The following is a 13,723-nucleotide window of genomic DNA, read 5'->3' on the forward strand; positions in this document are numbered from 1 at the left end:
GGGTCTTATATTTTGTCATCGTATATGTTTTGGTAAGGTTTTGTTGAGATAGATGAAATGTTGAATTATACATCTTTGAACAAGCAGAACCTGTCTCATTATACAAATTACATATGTACATGTTTAATATAACATACATTTAACAGTTTGATACCGCTAAGTTTATTTGTTTTTTTTTTTTAATTATGCACAAAGCTACACAAGGGCTATCTCTGCTCTGCCCACCACGGTATCGAAACCCGGTTCCTGGGGTTTTAAGTCCGCCAACATTCCGGTGTGCCCCTGGGGGGGGGGGGTAAGTGTATTTGTATTTCACCTTAATTATAAAGATCTTATTTGTTACAAACATTTTGGCCAAGACTGTAGTATAAAGCTGAGAATACCGTAGACGAGATGTCTCATTCGTCCAAGTATAAACCAGTCTTCCAGAAACACATTTAAACAAAAAAATGATAAGAAAGCCAAATAAAAATTAAAATAGACTTTAGAAGGTCTGCTGCGTGAAGAAAACAGTCATTAACAATGCCTGTCATTATTTCAGCCTCTTGGCGATGGAGAGAAGGAACGAAATGTTGTTTATATAGGTTATTATGTAGCAACAGAAACGTGCAGGTGACGTTAAAATATACTTTTCAACCATCGTGGGGAGACTATGGGGAGATGGGTTTCCTCTGGTACACCCAGGGTAGAAAACATTGTTTGTTTGTTTGTTTTTGAATTTCGCGCAAAGCTACACGAGGGCTATCTGCGCTAGCCGTCCCTAATTTAGCAGTGTAAGACAAAGGGAAGGCAGCTAGTCATCACCACCCACCGCCAACTCTTGTGCTACTCTTTTACCAACGAGTAGTGTGATTGACCGTCACATTATAACGCCCCCACGGCTAAAAGGTCGAGCCTCAGAAAACTATGAGAACCAAACATATACTCTTTTGTTCCTATACAATCGTTCTTATAAACACTTTTAAAATAATATAACTAAACAGAGAATTATTCCATATTCAAACTTAACAGTATTCAATAATTCTTTCTTTACTCCAAAGTCCTACAAGTTCCTGTGTGTCATTTATTTTCAAATTGAAATCAGACGTGACTTTTAGAAATTGTGGACATTTTTTTATGACTGAGAATATGACTTTTTGGGCATATGAGGAGGAAAGAAGGGGTTTAAGCCACCAAACTACACCCACTTGTACATCACTGTGTAGCAATATACTGACACCGTTTTACATACTTGGGTTATTATGTAGCAATATTTTGACACCATTTTATATACTTAAGTTATTATGTAGCAATATTTTGACACCGTTTTACATACTTAGGTTACTATGTAGCAATATTTTGACACCGTTTTATATACTTAGGTTATTATGTAGCAATATACTGACACCATTTCACATACTTAGGTTATTATGTAGCAATATACTGACACCGTTTTACACAAAACGGTGTCAAAATATTGCTACATAATAACCTAAGTATGTAAAACGGTGTCAGTATATTGCTACATAATAACCTAAGTATGTAAAACGGTGTCAGTATATTGCTACATAATAACCTAAGTATGTAAAACGGTGTCAGTATATTGCTACATAATAACCTAAGTGTAATAACTTATTATTTTGTGTTGTAGAATATTATTTCAGTGATATTAATCGTTACACAAAAAGAAACACAGTAAATGGGACAAACTGTTAGAAGTCTTGATATTGGAGGAAAAACTAGTTTCGACACTTTCCTGTGTCCTCTTCAGTCTTCTGAAAGTTAAGACAGTGTGAGAATATGTTGAAACTGGTTTGTCCAGTATGAAGAATTCTAACATTTTGTCCCATTTACTGTAGTTTGTTTTTTTTCACTTCCTGTATTCGTTATTCAAACCTATACGTTCTACATTAACTTGTCGCTTACCCTAAACATGAAAAACTAAAAACAAACTCCACTTCTGTGACTTTGACTAAAATCTTTATGACGTCACTTTTTGTCAAAAGTAAAACAATGTAAAATATGAGTTGATTTAAATGAACATATAGCAAAGAACATTTGAATCCAAAATATGGGCCTCCTCTGTATGTCCGTGATCAGTAAAGAAGGTTAAAGCTGATCTGGTTGGTAAATTATGTATTTTGCAATCTTAGTGACTGACCATATTAATACCACTCAAACAAAAGGCAATGAAGACTAAACTTCCAATGATGTTTACTTTTAAAACCTTGTACACAATTAAACCAGCGAGCATGTAACCAATGAAAACTGTTTCCAGGAACGGAAGAACAGAAAGACCTGGTAATTGGAGGAGAAGCCTGTATGTGGGGAGAATATGTAGACGGGACTAACATTATCCCTCGCTTGTGGTGAGTTGTGTTTTGGTTTATTTACAATAACAATAAACATCTTACAACTAGTTAGTGTGTTGTCTTTTCTCACCACAGTAAACTTGCTAATATTTTTTTTTCGAAGTTATTCAGCAGCAAAGCTGTTTAAATAAAGATGAATATATGAAATCTATTGTTCAATTCACAAAGTGTTTCGGTGCAACTAACGCTGTATATTATCATTTAAAACCTATATAAACACTGTGGTGAGTAAAAGACAACGAAACACCATACTTATAACGTGTACGTGGAGTAGACTATATTGTTCTAATCCTATAAAAATAGGAGTTCACTGTGATAAGTAAAACACTGCTGTTCTGTTGCTTTGGATTATTTTGTAAAAATGATGCCAAGTCCAGTTCTCGTGACGATAACAAATAAAATTATATATTCAATGACGTTTGTTACGGCCATCTTCACAAATATACCTTTCAACATAAATTCCACTACTAAATATAGGCCTCACTTCAAATATAAAGTTTCAGTATTAGCTACGAGACCTAAGCCTAACTTACTTAGCTTTGACAGATAAACAAACTTGTAATTCACCGAGTAACTGAACAGCAGGATAGACGTGTTAATAATGAGTAAATTTTCTTACGCTAAACTAACTTCTCGTTAACTATTTAAATTACTGAATACTTCACAGCGCTAAACTAACTACTCGTTAACTATTTAAATTACTGAATACTTCACAGCGCTAAACTAACTTCTCGTTAACTATTTAAATTACTGAATACTTCACAGAATTATCATCGAATCTTAACATACACTAATAAATCGTATTTATAATGTACTCTCGTTTCCCCGATGTTCCTAGATTATTACATTATCATGAACTTTCTGGATATTCTAGGACTACTTTTAAGAAATGTCAACATCATGATTAGCAGCTTGCTCTAGTAGACAACTAAATCAAAACAGTAACAATATAACTTACAACAATACAATTCAAACCATACGTGAAAGTGGTTTACGCAGATGAAAGTGAAAGGAAGTGGACTGCATCTATCTAGGGAGTTTTTGGAGAGACGTTTCGAGCTAATAATGTAAACCTACTTAACATTTACGATACCAGCTCGAAATGTCGTCCAAACAGCTTCCTAGACAGATGCAGTCCATTAGCAACGTCTTTCAAGTGACTAAAACCATACATGTATTGGAGAGTACATTATTCACGTCTTATGTAAAAAGAGCTTAGGTTAGAGAAGTAAAATATTACTAAAACCACCAAACATATTATATACAGTCCACGAATATAAGAAGCCTAGTCTTGTTTTATCGCTTTGCCCTTGTTGAGAGTTGTTGACGAGGAGTGGAATTCCCGGACACCAAATAACTAACTGAGAAATGGTGAATCGAATGATTTGGCTTATTATATTTTATATTATTTTATATTATTATAAATTTGGCTTCATATTTATATCTTGTATTTCACTTTTATTGAATGGTGTTGCTTTTGCTGTTTTCTTAGTGCACAATTACCCAATGAGCCATCTGCACTCTCTCCCCCTCAAGAAATCGAACCCCAAATTTTAGCGTATACTTATTGTTGACCCGCAGAGGAACTTGCTGAAGATTTGGCTAACATTAGTGGAAAGGGAATAATAACAAATATGAGGATGATTTATCATAAAATGAAGCTTAGTGAGAAAGGTGGATTCTATATACAAGATTGCGCTTTTGGCCAAATCCGGAGTATTAGCTGTAATGGCACTATTTCAATATTTCTGAACAGATCAAAACACTTCTAAATTACGTTAAAAACAACAGCTTTATATTTTGTTTTTAGGCTAAGAGAAGCACGCCAAAAATGGTGGCGTTATTGTTCTTAGGCTTCTTGTTGAAGAGACAAAACAAAAGAGACCTCGCATGAAAACAAAATTCCATTGCTAGACAGTAACCTGAAAAATGGAAAGTTTGACAACTATAACGCATGTATTAATTTTGTTAATGATGAATTGCTCTCCACAATCACTAGCCTAAAATCAATACCCTAAGGAAAACCTGGAATGTTGGAATATCGACGTGTTCTGAGATACTGCATCTTTGTTTATAGCTTCTCATAACAGTTTGAGTTCAACAACTTTTTGCTGGACTTTTAAAAAATTCACCTTTATATGTGTAAATGAACGCATGTTCAGTTTCTAACTTATGGAAGAGTTACAACCATGACACTTATATATAATATTAAAAGACATGGTAAAATTAATTACATAATAATTTAAAATTATATGAATCCAGACTTGAATATGTGTGAAACAGTGAAAACTTATTGACTGATTATGCGAGTAACAGATCATTTTGTTGTCCGAGGAAGTGAAAGTGACCATTATCTGTTGCCCGAAATCACCAGCCAATAACATATTCTCCCTTCTTCTGCTTTCACATTTATTGAAATCTGATTAATTAGTGCTGTCGTGTAGTAATTGTAGCCTATATACTTGGGCCTACATGTAAATATTAAAGTTTAAAATTTCATTGAATATTTTGATATCATTTTAAGAATTAATAATAAATCAATACGATTTAGAACTTGTTTAGTTTTCAAAGTATAATAGTCCATCATCATGTGATAATAGCAATCAAAGTATAAAGTACACACTTGTTTAACTTCAACACAAAACTTGCCTAGAATGCTGGCGATATTTCCGACATTGTTTGTATATTAGGTCTAAATGAATCAATGTTTTCACTCTTCTGCAAACAATTGTTGTATGCAAAATTCATTTTTCAGTAAGTGAAATCTTACACCATAAGGTTTGTCCACGGGTTTGAGCAAATTGTTTGTAATTAGGCCTAAATGAATCAGAGTATTTTCACTGTGTTACAAAAAAACTTGTCCTCTACAAAGTCCTGTTCCAACGTACGTACACATGGCAACAGCCGTGACAACTGGGTAACACTGATTCGAGTTGTTGTCCAGCTTTCAAGGCAACACGAAGATATTTTATAATATATTAATAATGTTTTATAACAACTATTTCAAATGCTTAACTTAGTTTAAAAATTATCACTTAATAAATCAAATTTCCAAAAGCAGTGCTTGATTTTTTTTTGTGATTCCAGTTCCACTGTATGTTGCCAATATTCTGAAAACGTTTGAAATGACATTGGCTGAAAAGTATCGTAAAATTTGTAATAAATTAGTTTAAAAAGTTAAACTATACTGACTTTTCTGCGCTTAGGCCTTCGGCATCAGCAGTAGGAGAAAGACTTTGGAGCCGCGAGGACGTCACAGACGTTGAAAGTGCTAAGTTTAGGCTAGATGAACAACGTTGTCGTATGCTAAGGTGAGATATCAAAAATACAAAATGATTTTGAAATAAAAAGTTGAATTCAAAAATATAAGTTCCAAAATAATCTACCTTATATTGCCAGTTGTTTCTCTTTTCTTGTTGTTGTTTCTTTATAGTCTAATAATCAAATAAAAAATGTGTGGTTATTATAGTGACTTTTTAAAGCATTTATTTGTATTATATTTCAATATAACTTACTACATGTACACTATTACACAGAAGGGGCATTCCTACCCAACCAATTCTGAATGGTTACTGCGGCGACTACGAGTGGGAGATGTATGAGGAGAAACCTTCTTCTGCGCACACGGTTTATGCTAACTTAACTGTATCTGTATTCGTTTCTTTAGTATGTTTGATTTACACTGGCATATTTTAAATTGTTACAGCGTCACCTATCTACAGTTTTCGTAAACCAAACATTACGTATATGATTTCGATTCTTTAAAGATTTTGCTGATCATAGTGTTATAGTCTAATGATAAATAGTTGACCACGGCAACAGTTGTAAACATCTTTAATGAACGTTTCGGAATTAAACATGTTTTATCTTCAGCAAATCTATGATAATAACGAATTGAACAATCTTTAGTATAATTACTAATATAAAAATACAATAAACAGTTTTAGGAAATTATAAAATATTGAATTTCGAAGAGAGAGAACTATTTTAATAAAGCAAGGGGAAAGAATTGAAATTTTTGACGAGGCTTGAATTTTCATTCATGGTATTATGGAGAGTTAGGCGGAGTTTGATGTTTAAGTCCAACTTTGTTAGAAACTCCCATGTGTTCCGAGGCACGTATTTGTAAATGGCGAGAAATCTTGCCTAAGTAGGTCGCTTTACAGCTACCACATGTATATTTATATTTACCTTCACTTTTACGTTCAAAGGTCGTACATAAATATACAAATATATATAATTTCCTAAAACTGTTTATTGTATTTTCATATTATTAATTATACTAAATATTGTTCATTTCGTTATTATCATAGATTTGCTGAAGATAAAACATATTTAATTCCGAAACGTTCATTAAAGGTGTTTACAATTGTTGCCATGACTCTGCTATTCATTATCAGACTTCATTTTCTACCAAATGAATCAAGTTTTATACTCTGTTCTAGGAGAAATCATTAGATCATAGTGAAAACAAATTAATTTATATTGAGTATTCATTACAGCGTTTAGTTTAGCGTAGTATTTGATTGATAATTCGCCTACTTAGTATTGGAGTTGTTTCTTGTAGCCAGTGGTATTTTTATGAAATAAAAAACTTTGGTGTGCTTATAAAAGTAAATAGTTTTATCTTGTAAAACTAAACTTAAATAAACATTAAGCTATATACCAATTACCATGATTATAAGTATGGTTTTTAAGTTGTTTATTGTTCTTTTTACATCACGATCACAATATATAATTGTTATCAACATCCCAAAATGTTATTGTTGTTTTTACATCACGATCACAATATATAATTGTTATCAACATCCCTAAATTGTATTGTTGTTTTTATATCACGATCACAATCTATAATTGTTATCAACATCCCTAAATGTTATTGTTGTTTTTACATCACGATCACAATATATAATTGTTATCAACATCCCAAAATTGTATTGTTGTTTTTATATCACGATCACAATATATAATTGTTATCAACATCCCTAAATGTTATTGTTGTTTTTATATCACGATTACAATCTATAATTGTTATCAACATCCCTAAATTGTATTGTTGTTTTTACATTACGTACACAACGTTTCAATGATATCTGTATTGCCTGATTCCCTGATCAAGTACACAACGTTTCAGTGATATATTTATTGCCTGTTTCCCTGATCACGTACACAACGTTTCAGTGATATCTTTATTGCCTGTTTCCCTGATCAAGTACAAAACGTTTCAGTGATATCTTTATTTCCTGTTTCCCTGATCACGTACACAACGTTTCAGTGATATCTTTATTGCCTGTTTCCCTGATCACGTACAAAACGTTTCAGTGATATCTTTATTGCCTGTTTCCCTGATCACGTACACAACGTTTCAGTGATATATGTATTGCCTGTTTCCCTGATCACGTGTACACAACGTTTCAGTGATATATGTATTGCCTGTTTCCCTGATCAAGTACAAAACGTTTCAGTGATATATGTATTGCCTGTTTCCCTGATCACGTACACAACGTTTCAGTGATATATGTATTGCCTGCTTCCCTGATCACGTGTACAAAACGTTTCAGTGATATATGTATTGCTATTTCCAGTAGTCAATCTCTTTTAGAATTTTTTTAATTCTTGACTAACCAATAAATTCAAGATAATCGAATATCACATCACTGCCAGGATCGATATTATTAATTTTTGACTAACCAATAAGTTCGGGGTAATCGAATCTCCTTGCCAGAATCGATATTCTTATCGACAGGAAAACATTTCAGTATCCAGCATTTTCGTCAAAAATCGAATGTTTCTGTTAGAGAAAAATTTCACAAACAGGAAAAGACTACAGAACAGGTGATTTTTATTCATCATTGAAAACTTTCTTCATTGCCTTTTTCAGCAGTTTTTCATTTAAGCCCATAAATAGGAATTTCATAATTATTATAAAACTAAACAGTAGTTTTTGGAATTAAAGCCAGCTTTATCTTTTTTTTTATACTTGGCAGGAACAAATATTTTTAATTTCGTGTTTCTTTTCACCTGGTGTCTTGTCCCCGTTCAGTCATTTAAGATCAAATAACTTAGATAAGTAACGAAATACTAACGGGAAAAACAATACTCTTGTTGAATTGAAAAATTAAGCAATTGGAAACTGAGGTCTAACTGCTTGAACATCTCATAACCAAGATCACAGAGTAAAAATTGCTGAATAGGTTCCAAACTGAAGAAACTGTTTACTAAAAAGTAATTTCTCTTATAAAAACTGATGACAAAGTAACTTTAGTGGAAATGTACAATGTGAGTTGACAAGATTCTCTGGTGTCCATTGGACGGTCAGCAATAAGTTTACAGAATACAAACGCTCAAATTCGGGGTCCGATTCCTCCGGGTTGGGCAGAGCTCAGACAACCCATTGTGTGGCTTTGAACTAAAACAAACAAACCCAGTGACTGGTTTTACGTTTCCACCTTCTGATCAGTTCAAGACTCTACAGCTCTTACTATAACAACCAATACTGTTCCATATATTACCTCGTGTTCACGTGTCGCCTCAACTAAGAAACAGGTGACCAACACGTGAAGGAAGAAGGCCACAAGGTATAATACCAAACCTTTGATTCCGGATTATACTTCAGAGAACTACAGAATGAGTTGGAATCTTTTGATACCTGACCCAACTTCAAAATCAATCAATCAGCTGTATGATTATTTTATTACAAAATAACATAGTCAACAGAATTCAATTAACATCGTATGGCTCAACCTATCTGATGTAACGTCATTACCAGCTATTAAAACTTGACAGGTATCTGATTCACGTAACGTCATTACCAGCCATTGACATCTGGTGCAACGTAATTACCAGCTATTATTACCTGACAGTTATCTGATGCCAAGTTATTACCAGCTATTATCACCTGACAGGTATCTGATGCAACGTTATTACCAGCTATTAACTCCTGACAGGTATCTGATTCACGTAATGTCATTACCAGCCAATGGTATCAGACATGTATCTGGTGCAACGTCATTACTAGCTATTATCACCTGACAGGTATCTGATGCAACGTTATTACCAGTTATTAACAACTTACAGGTGTGTTTGTTTGTTTTAGCACAAAGCTACGTAATAGGCTATCTGTGCTCCGTCCATCACGGAGAATCAAGCCCAGATATTAGCTTCCTAAGTCAATAAACTTACTCCTGATCCACTGGGGACCTAACAGATATGTTATAAAGAAAAGAAATAAATTGTACAAGTAATTCTGAATACTAAAGTCCGTTTATTCGAACGTTTATCAGTCAAAGGGCTTAACGGTTGATAAAGATCTCATTTACACTAGAATCACGATACTAAAAAACGTAGGATAACAAAATCAGTAACCAAACAATTAAATTGCACATTCGTATAAATAAACAAACATGCTCCGAGCAACCGGTAACAGCATTTTTCACGCTCCACGTCCGAAAATAGCACGTGGAAAAAGTAAAAATAAGAAACACGAAAATACTAGAAGGAATAAATTAGTTCGTCAAGAAAGTAATGTCGCGTTTTGGAACACTTTCATTTAAAAAAAAAAAAACGTACATCACGTATAATAGTTAAACGAACCGCCTGAACGTCACGTTAGTGTAGCCTGTATAATGTGGAAAGTTTCGTATACTCTAATCCCTTATAGTGATGGAGCATGTAATGCTGTTTGAATACAAGAAGGGAAACAACGCCTCTATAGCCACAAAGAATATCAAAGAAGTTTATGGAAATGTTTTGAACGTTCGTAAGTGTCAACGATGGTTCAGTAAATTTCGTTCAGATGATTTTAGCCTTAAAAACTGTGATGGCAGGGGCCGACATGTTGGAATTGATATTGATGCTCTGAAGACGTTTGTTGAGTCTAAACCCAAGGCAACACACTCGTGAAATGGCCCTGAAATTGGATGTCTCTCGTGAAACAATACGTAAACATCTAAGGAATATGGGAAACTTCATAAAGGTGTTTGAGTGCCTCACGAACTCTCCGATGATCATCGTTTCCAACGTGTGAACGTTGCTTCGTCTCTTCTGGCGCGTAATGCGCGTGAACCATTTTTGGACAGAATTGTGATGTCACCGGTGATGAAAAATGGATTCTATATGCGAATATTAAATGCCAAAAACAATGGCTCAGTCCTGGACAAAAACCACTTCCGACCCTAAAACCGCAGAAAGTGATGCTTTGCATTTGGTGGGACATCAAAGGAGTAATTCATTTTGAACTCCTCAATCCACAGCGAACTGTCAATGCAGAGATCTATAGTCAGCAACTGGAACGTTCAAATCAAGCCCTTCATCAGAAACGCCCTTTACTCGTCAGTTGGAAAGGTGTTCTTCTTCTCCACGACAATGCACGTCCACATGTGGCAGGTATGACGCAACACAAGATTATGGGGTTGGGTTGTGAAGTTCTCCCCCACCCACCATATTCTCCAGATATGGCACCATCAGATTACCATTTTTTTCGTTCGCTGCAACACCATCTTAGTGGGAAAACGTATGCAAATGTGGAAGGTGTTAACGAGGACATCGACATGTTTTTTTTTGTTTTTGCTTCAAAGCCAAGTGATTTTTTTAATCAGGGCATTAACAACCTGATTGTAAGATGGAAAAGCCTCATCGATAAGAATGGAGACTATTTCATTTAATAAATGTTTTGATATATAAGTTGTTCGTTTTTTTTTTCAAGGATTAAGCGGTTACCCCTATCTCAAAAATGGCTAGTCATCCTGCTAAGATATCCAAAAATAAAAAGGGGTAGATGATATTCTTGTTTCTGTCTTTCTTTTGTCACGGCCCAGCATGGCCAGGTGGTTAGGGAGCTCGACTCGCAATCCACCAAACATGCTCGCTCTTTCAGTCGTGGGGGCGTTATAATGTGACGGTCAATTCGTTGATAAAAGAGTAGCCCAAGAGTTGGCAGTGGGTGGTGATGACTAGCTGCCTTCCCTCTAGTCTTACACTGCTAAATTAGGGACGGCTAGCTCGTGTAGCTTTGCGCAAAATTCAAAACAAGCCAAACAATCTTTTGTCATTCCTGAATAAATAATAACCACAAAGGTCATGTTGGAATTGTAGTTCATGTCATTTCTGTTTGTTTGGTGTTTTTTGTTGTTGTTGTTTGTAGCCTGGGCACTTAGGTTCCTCTATCATTTCCAAATGATGTTGCTCCAGCAGCAAAGACAGCAAATTTTTTAACTTTTTATCTCTTTAATGCTACCATTATCTGACTCGTTTCCATTCTGACCAGCTTTCTATTGGTGGACGTTTTTTTCTTAGGGTGCAATATTCTTCCTCGAGACTGGATTTGTATACATCGAGTACCAAAATCTTTTCCGTTTCCATCGTTATCCAGCTCATCTCACAAATTACTAACTAGGACTTGTCCATCTAAGATTTGGTGGTTTCTTTGCCTCAAGACATACCATCTATTTATAGTTTATGGATACAAGGACCATACTTTATAACCTTCTTTTTTTCCTTCCTCCTCCAGTGGTGGAACTTTGACCTTCTTCTGTTGTGCTTTAAAGTTTGTTTGCCATTGGCTTCATGAGATTGGCTACTGCCACGTGCTCCAAAAGTCAAAGTGGTTACGTCTTATAAGTTAAACTAGTAGTTTTCTTGGATATTCTAGGAATTACGCTTGTTGTTTACTTGTCATGCGTGTTATTTGACACCTGTTTGGTTCTGATTTTCAAACTCTATGTGAATCTTATTTCGAAACCGTAGCTGTCCCTTTTCTTTGACCAGATGACATGCCAGTAACTAATGGAATTTTGTCAGGTTTGCTGGTGTAAATTTTATAATTCAAACTGTACCAAAATAAATACCATTTACTGTTTGTTTCGATGCTACATCATCAGGGGTATAATATATATATATGGTGGGAAGCTAACAGCAGAAAAACGAAGACATTGTGACCTGTGATAGGCACATATGGGTTCTTATTCAGGCAAAGCAAACCATTCTTGGAGCTGATTATTGTACTAACTATCACTGAGGTGATTATGTGGAATGTATTTAAATGGGGGTACAAATCTGTTATCATTTCAACGTAAGAAGAGTTACACATTAAAACTACAAACAATGGAGTTAAGAATCTGTTATCATTTCAACGTAAGAAGAGTTACACATTAAAACTACAAACAATGGAGGTTAGAATCTGTTATCATTTCAACGTAAGAAGAGTTACACATTAAAACTACAAACAATGGAGGTAAGAATTGTTATCATTTCAACGTAAAAAAGGTTACACATTAAAACTACAAACAATGGAGGTAAGAATATGTTATCATTTCAACGTAAGAAGAGTTACACATTAAAACTACAAACAATGGAGGTAAGAATCTGTTATCATTTCAACGTAAGAAGAGTTACACATTAAAATTACAAACATGTAAGTAGAATACTTGTCTATTGTCTTTCAACGTGTATGTGGAGTCGTAAATATTTTTAAACTGAGCAGGGAGTGAACTAGTGGTTAACGTGTTGGATTGCGGATCAGAAGGTCCCGGATTCGAAATGTGATGTTGAGGAACAAGTTTCACACACTTAGTTGTGGGTACGTTGCAAAATTGGCAGTCAAACCTATTATTCGGTCCAGAAAAACCAACAAAGTCCTCGTAGCGGCGAATGATGCTGGGTGGCTGGCTGCTTTTTCTCTCGTCAACAATTCAAAGCTAGAAATTGTTGTACCTGAACTAGAAGTCTCTGATCTGACATTTAGCTCAAATTAAAATACACAATTTTTAGTCTTAAATATAAATGTGAAAACCTTTAATTAAGTAGCAACAATGTTTATCTACCATGCCTCTCTCTCCCTTCCCAACATGTATAGGGTCATAAGCGGGGGTGAATTTCTGGAGAATATTATGTCAGTACTTAATTTAATTGAAGAGAAAATACACGAATACTGACATACACGTCTTTACCATAAATCTGTGACGTTTAAAGTAACTCCTTAAACGAGTACAAAAGGTCACGTGACTCGGTCAAATTGACCGACCCCGTATTGGGAGAGTTAACTTAATAGTAAGTATTGTTAAAATTCAGAAGTACCTCTAAGATCAGATGTTAATATTATTGAATAAGTTGAAGCACAGAAATAAGCTATTTGGTTTGGTTGTAGGTTTTTAATCTTGAACATGTAAAAGGTCATATTAGAGACTATAAAAAATATTTTGATATTCAAACAAAGAGCGAAAGCTTATGAGAAAAACGTGTTCTGTAACTTAAAAATGTGTAAAATGAAATAAGGTTATGTAAAAATATAATATATCTATTTTTATAGAGCTAATATGTTCGAATATCATTGCAAAATGTTGTGTATTACCTGAGAAGGGAATTTTTAGTGAGCA

At 34.4% G+C, this 13,723-nt stretch overlaps 1 protein-coding gene across 1 annotated transcript in view; it reads left to right on the forward strand.

Moving 5' to 3' along the window:
* The window catches only part of LOC106471210 (beta-hexosaminidase subunit beta-like), a 14,806-nt gene extending 7,847 nt beyond the window's left edge, over positions 1-6,959 (forward strand). The window contains exons 4-6 of the mRNA XM_013931800.2: positions 2,258-2,348; positions 5,558-5,662; positions 5,888-6,959. Of these exons, the coding sequence (XP_013787254.1) occupies positions 2,258-2,348; positions 5,558-5,662; positions 5,888-6,047 (356 nt within the window). The 3' untranslated portion in view covers positions 6,048-6,959. The remainder of the gene's footprint in view (positions 1-2,257; positions 2,349-5,557; positions 5,663-5,887) is intronic.
* The last annotated feature ends 6,764 nt before the right edge of the window (positions 6,960-13,723 follow it).

The sequence above is a fragment of the Limulus polyphemus genome, unplaced genomic scaffold (genome assembly GCF_000517525.1).
Source record: "Limulus polyphemus unplaced genomic scaffold, Limulus_polyphemus-2.1.2 Scaffold4475, whole genome shotgun sequence".
In the NCBI taxonomy this organism is placed as follows: domain Eukaryota; kingdom Metazoa; phylum Arthropoda; class Merostomata; order Xiphosura; family Limulidae; genus Limulus; species Limulus polyphemus.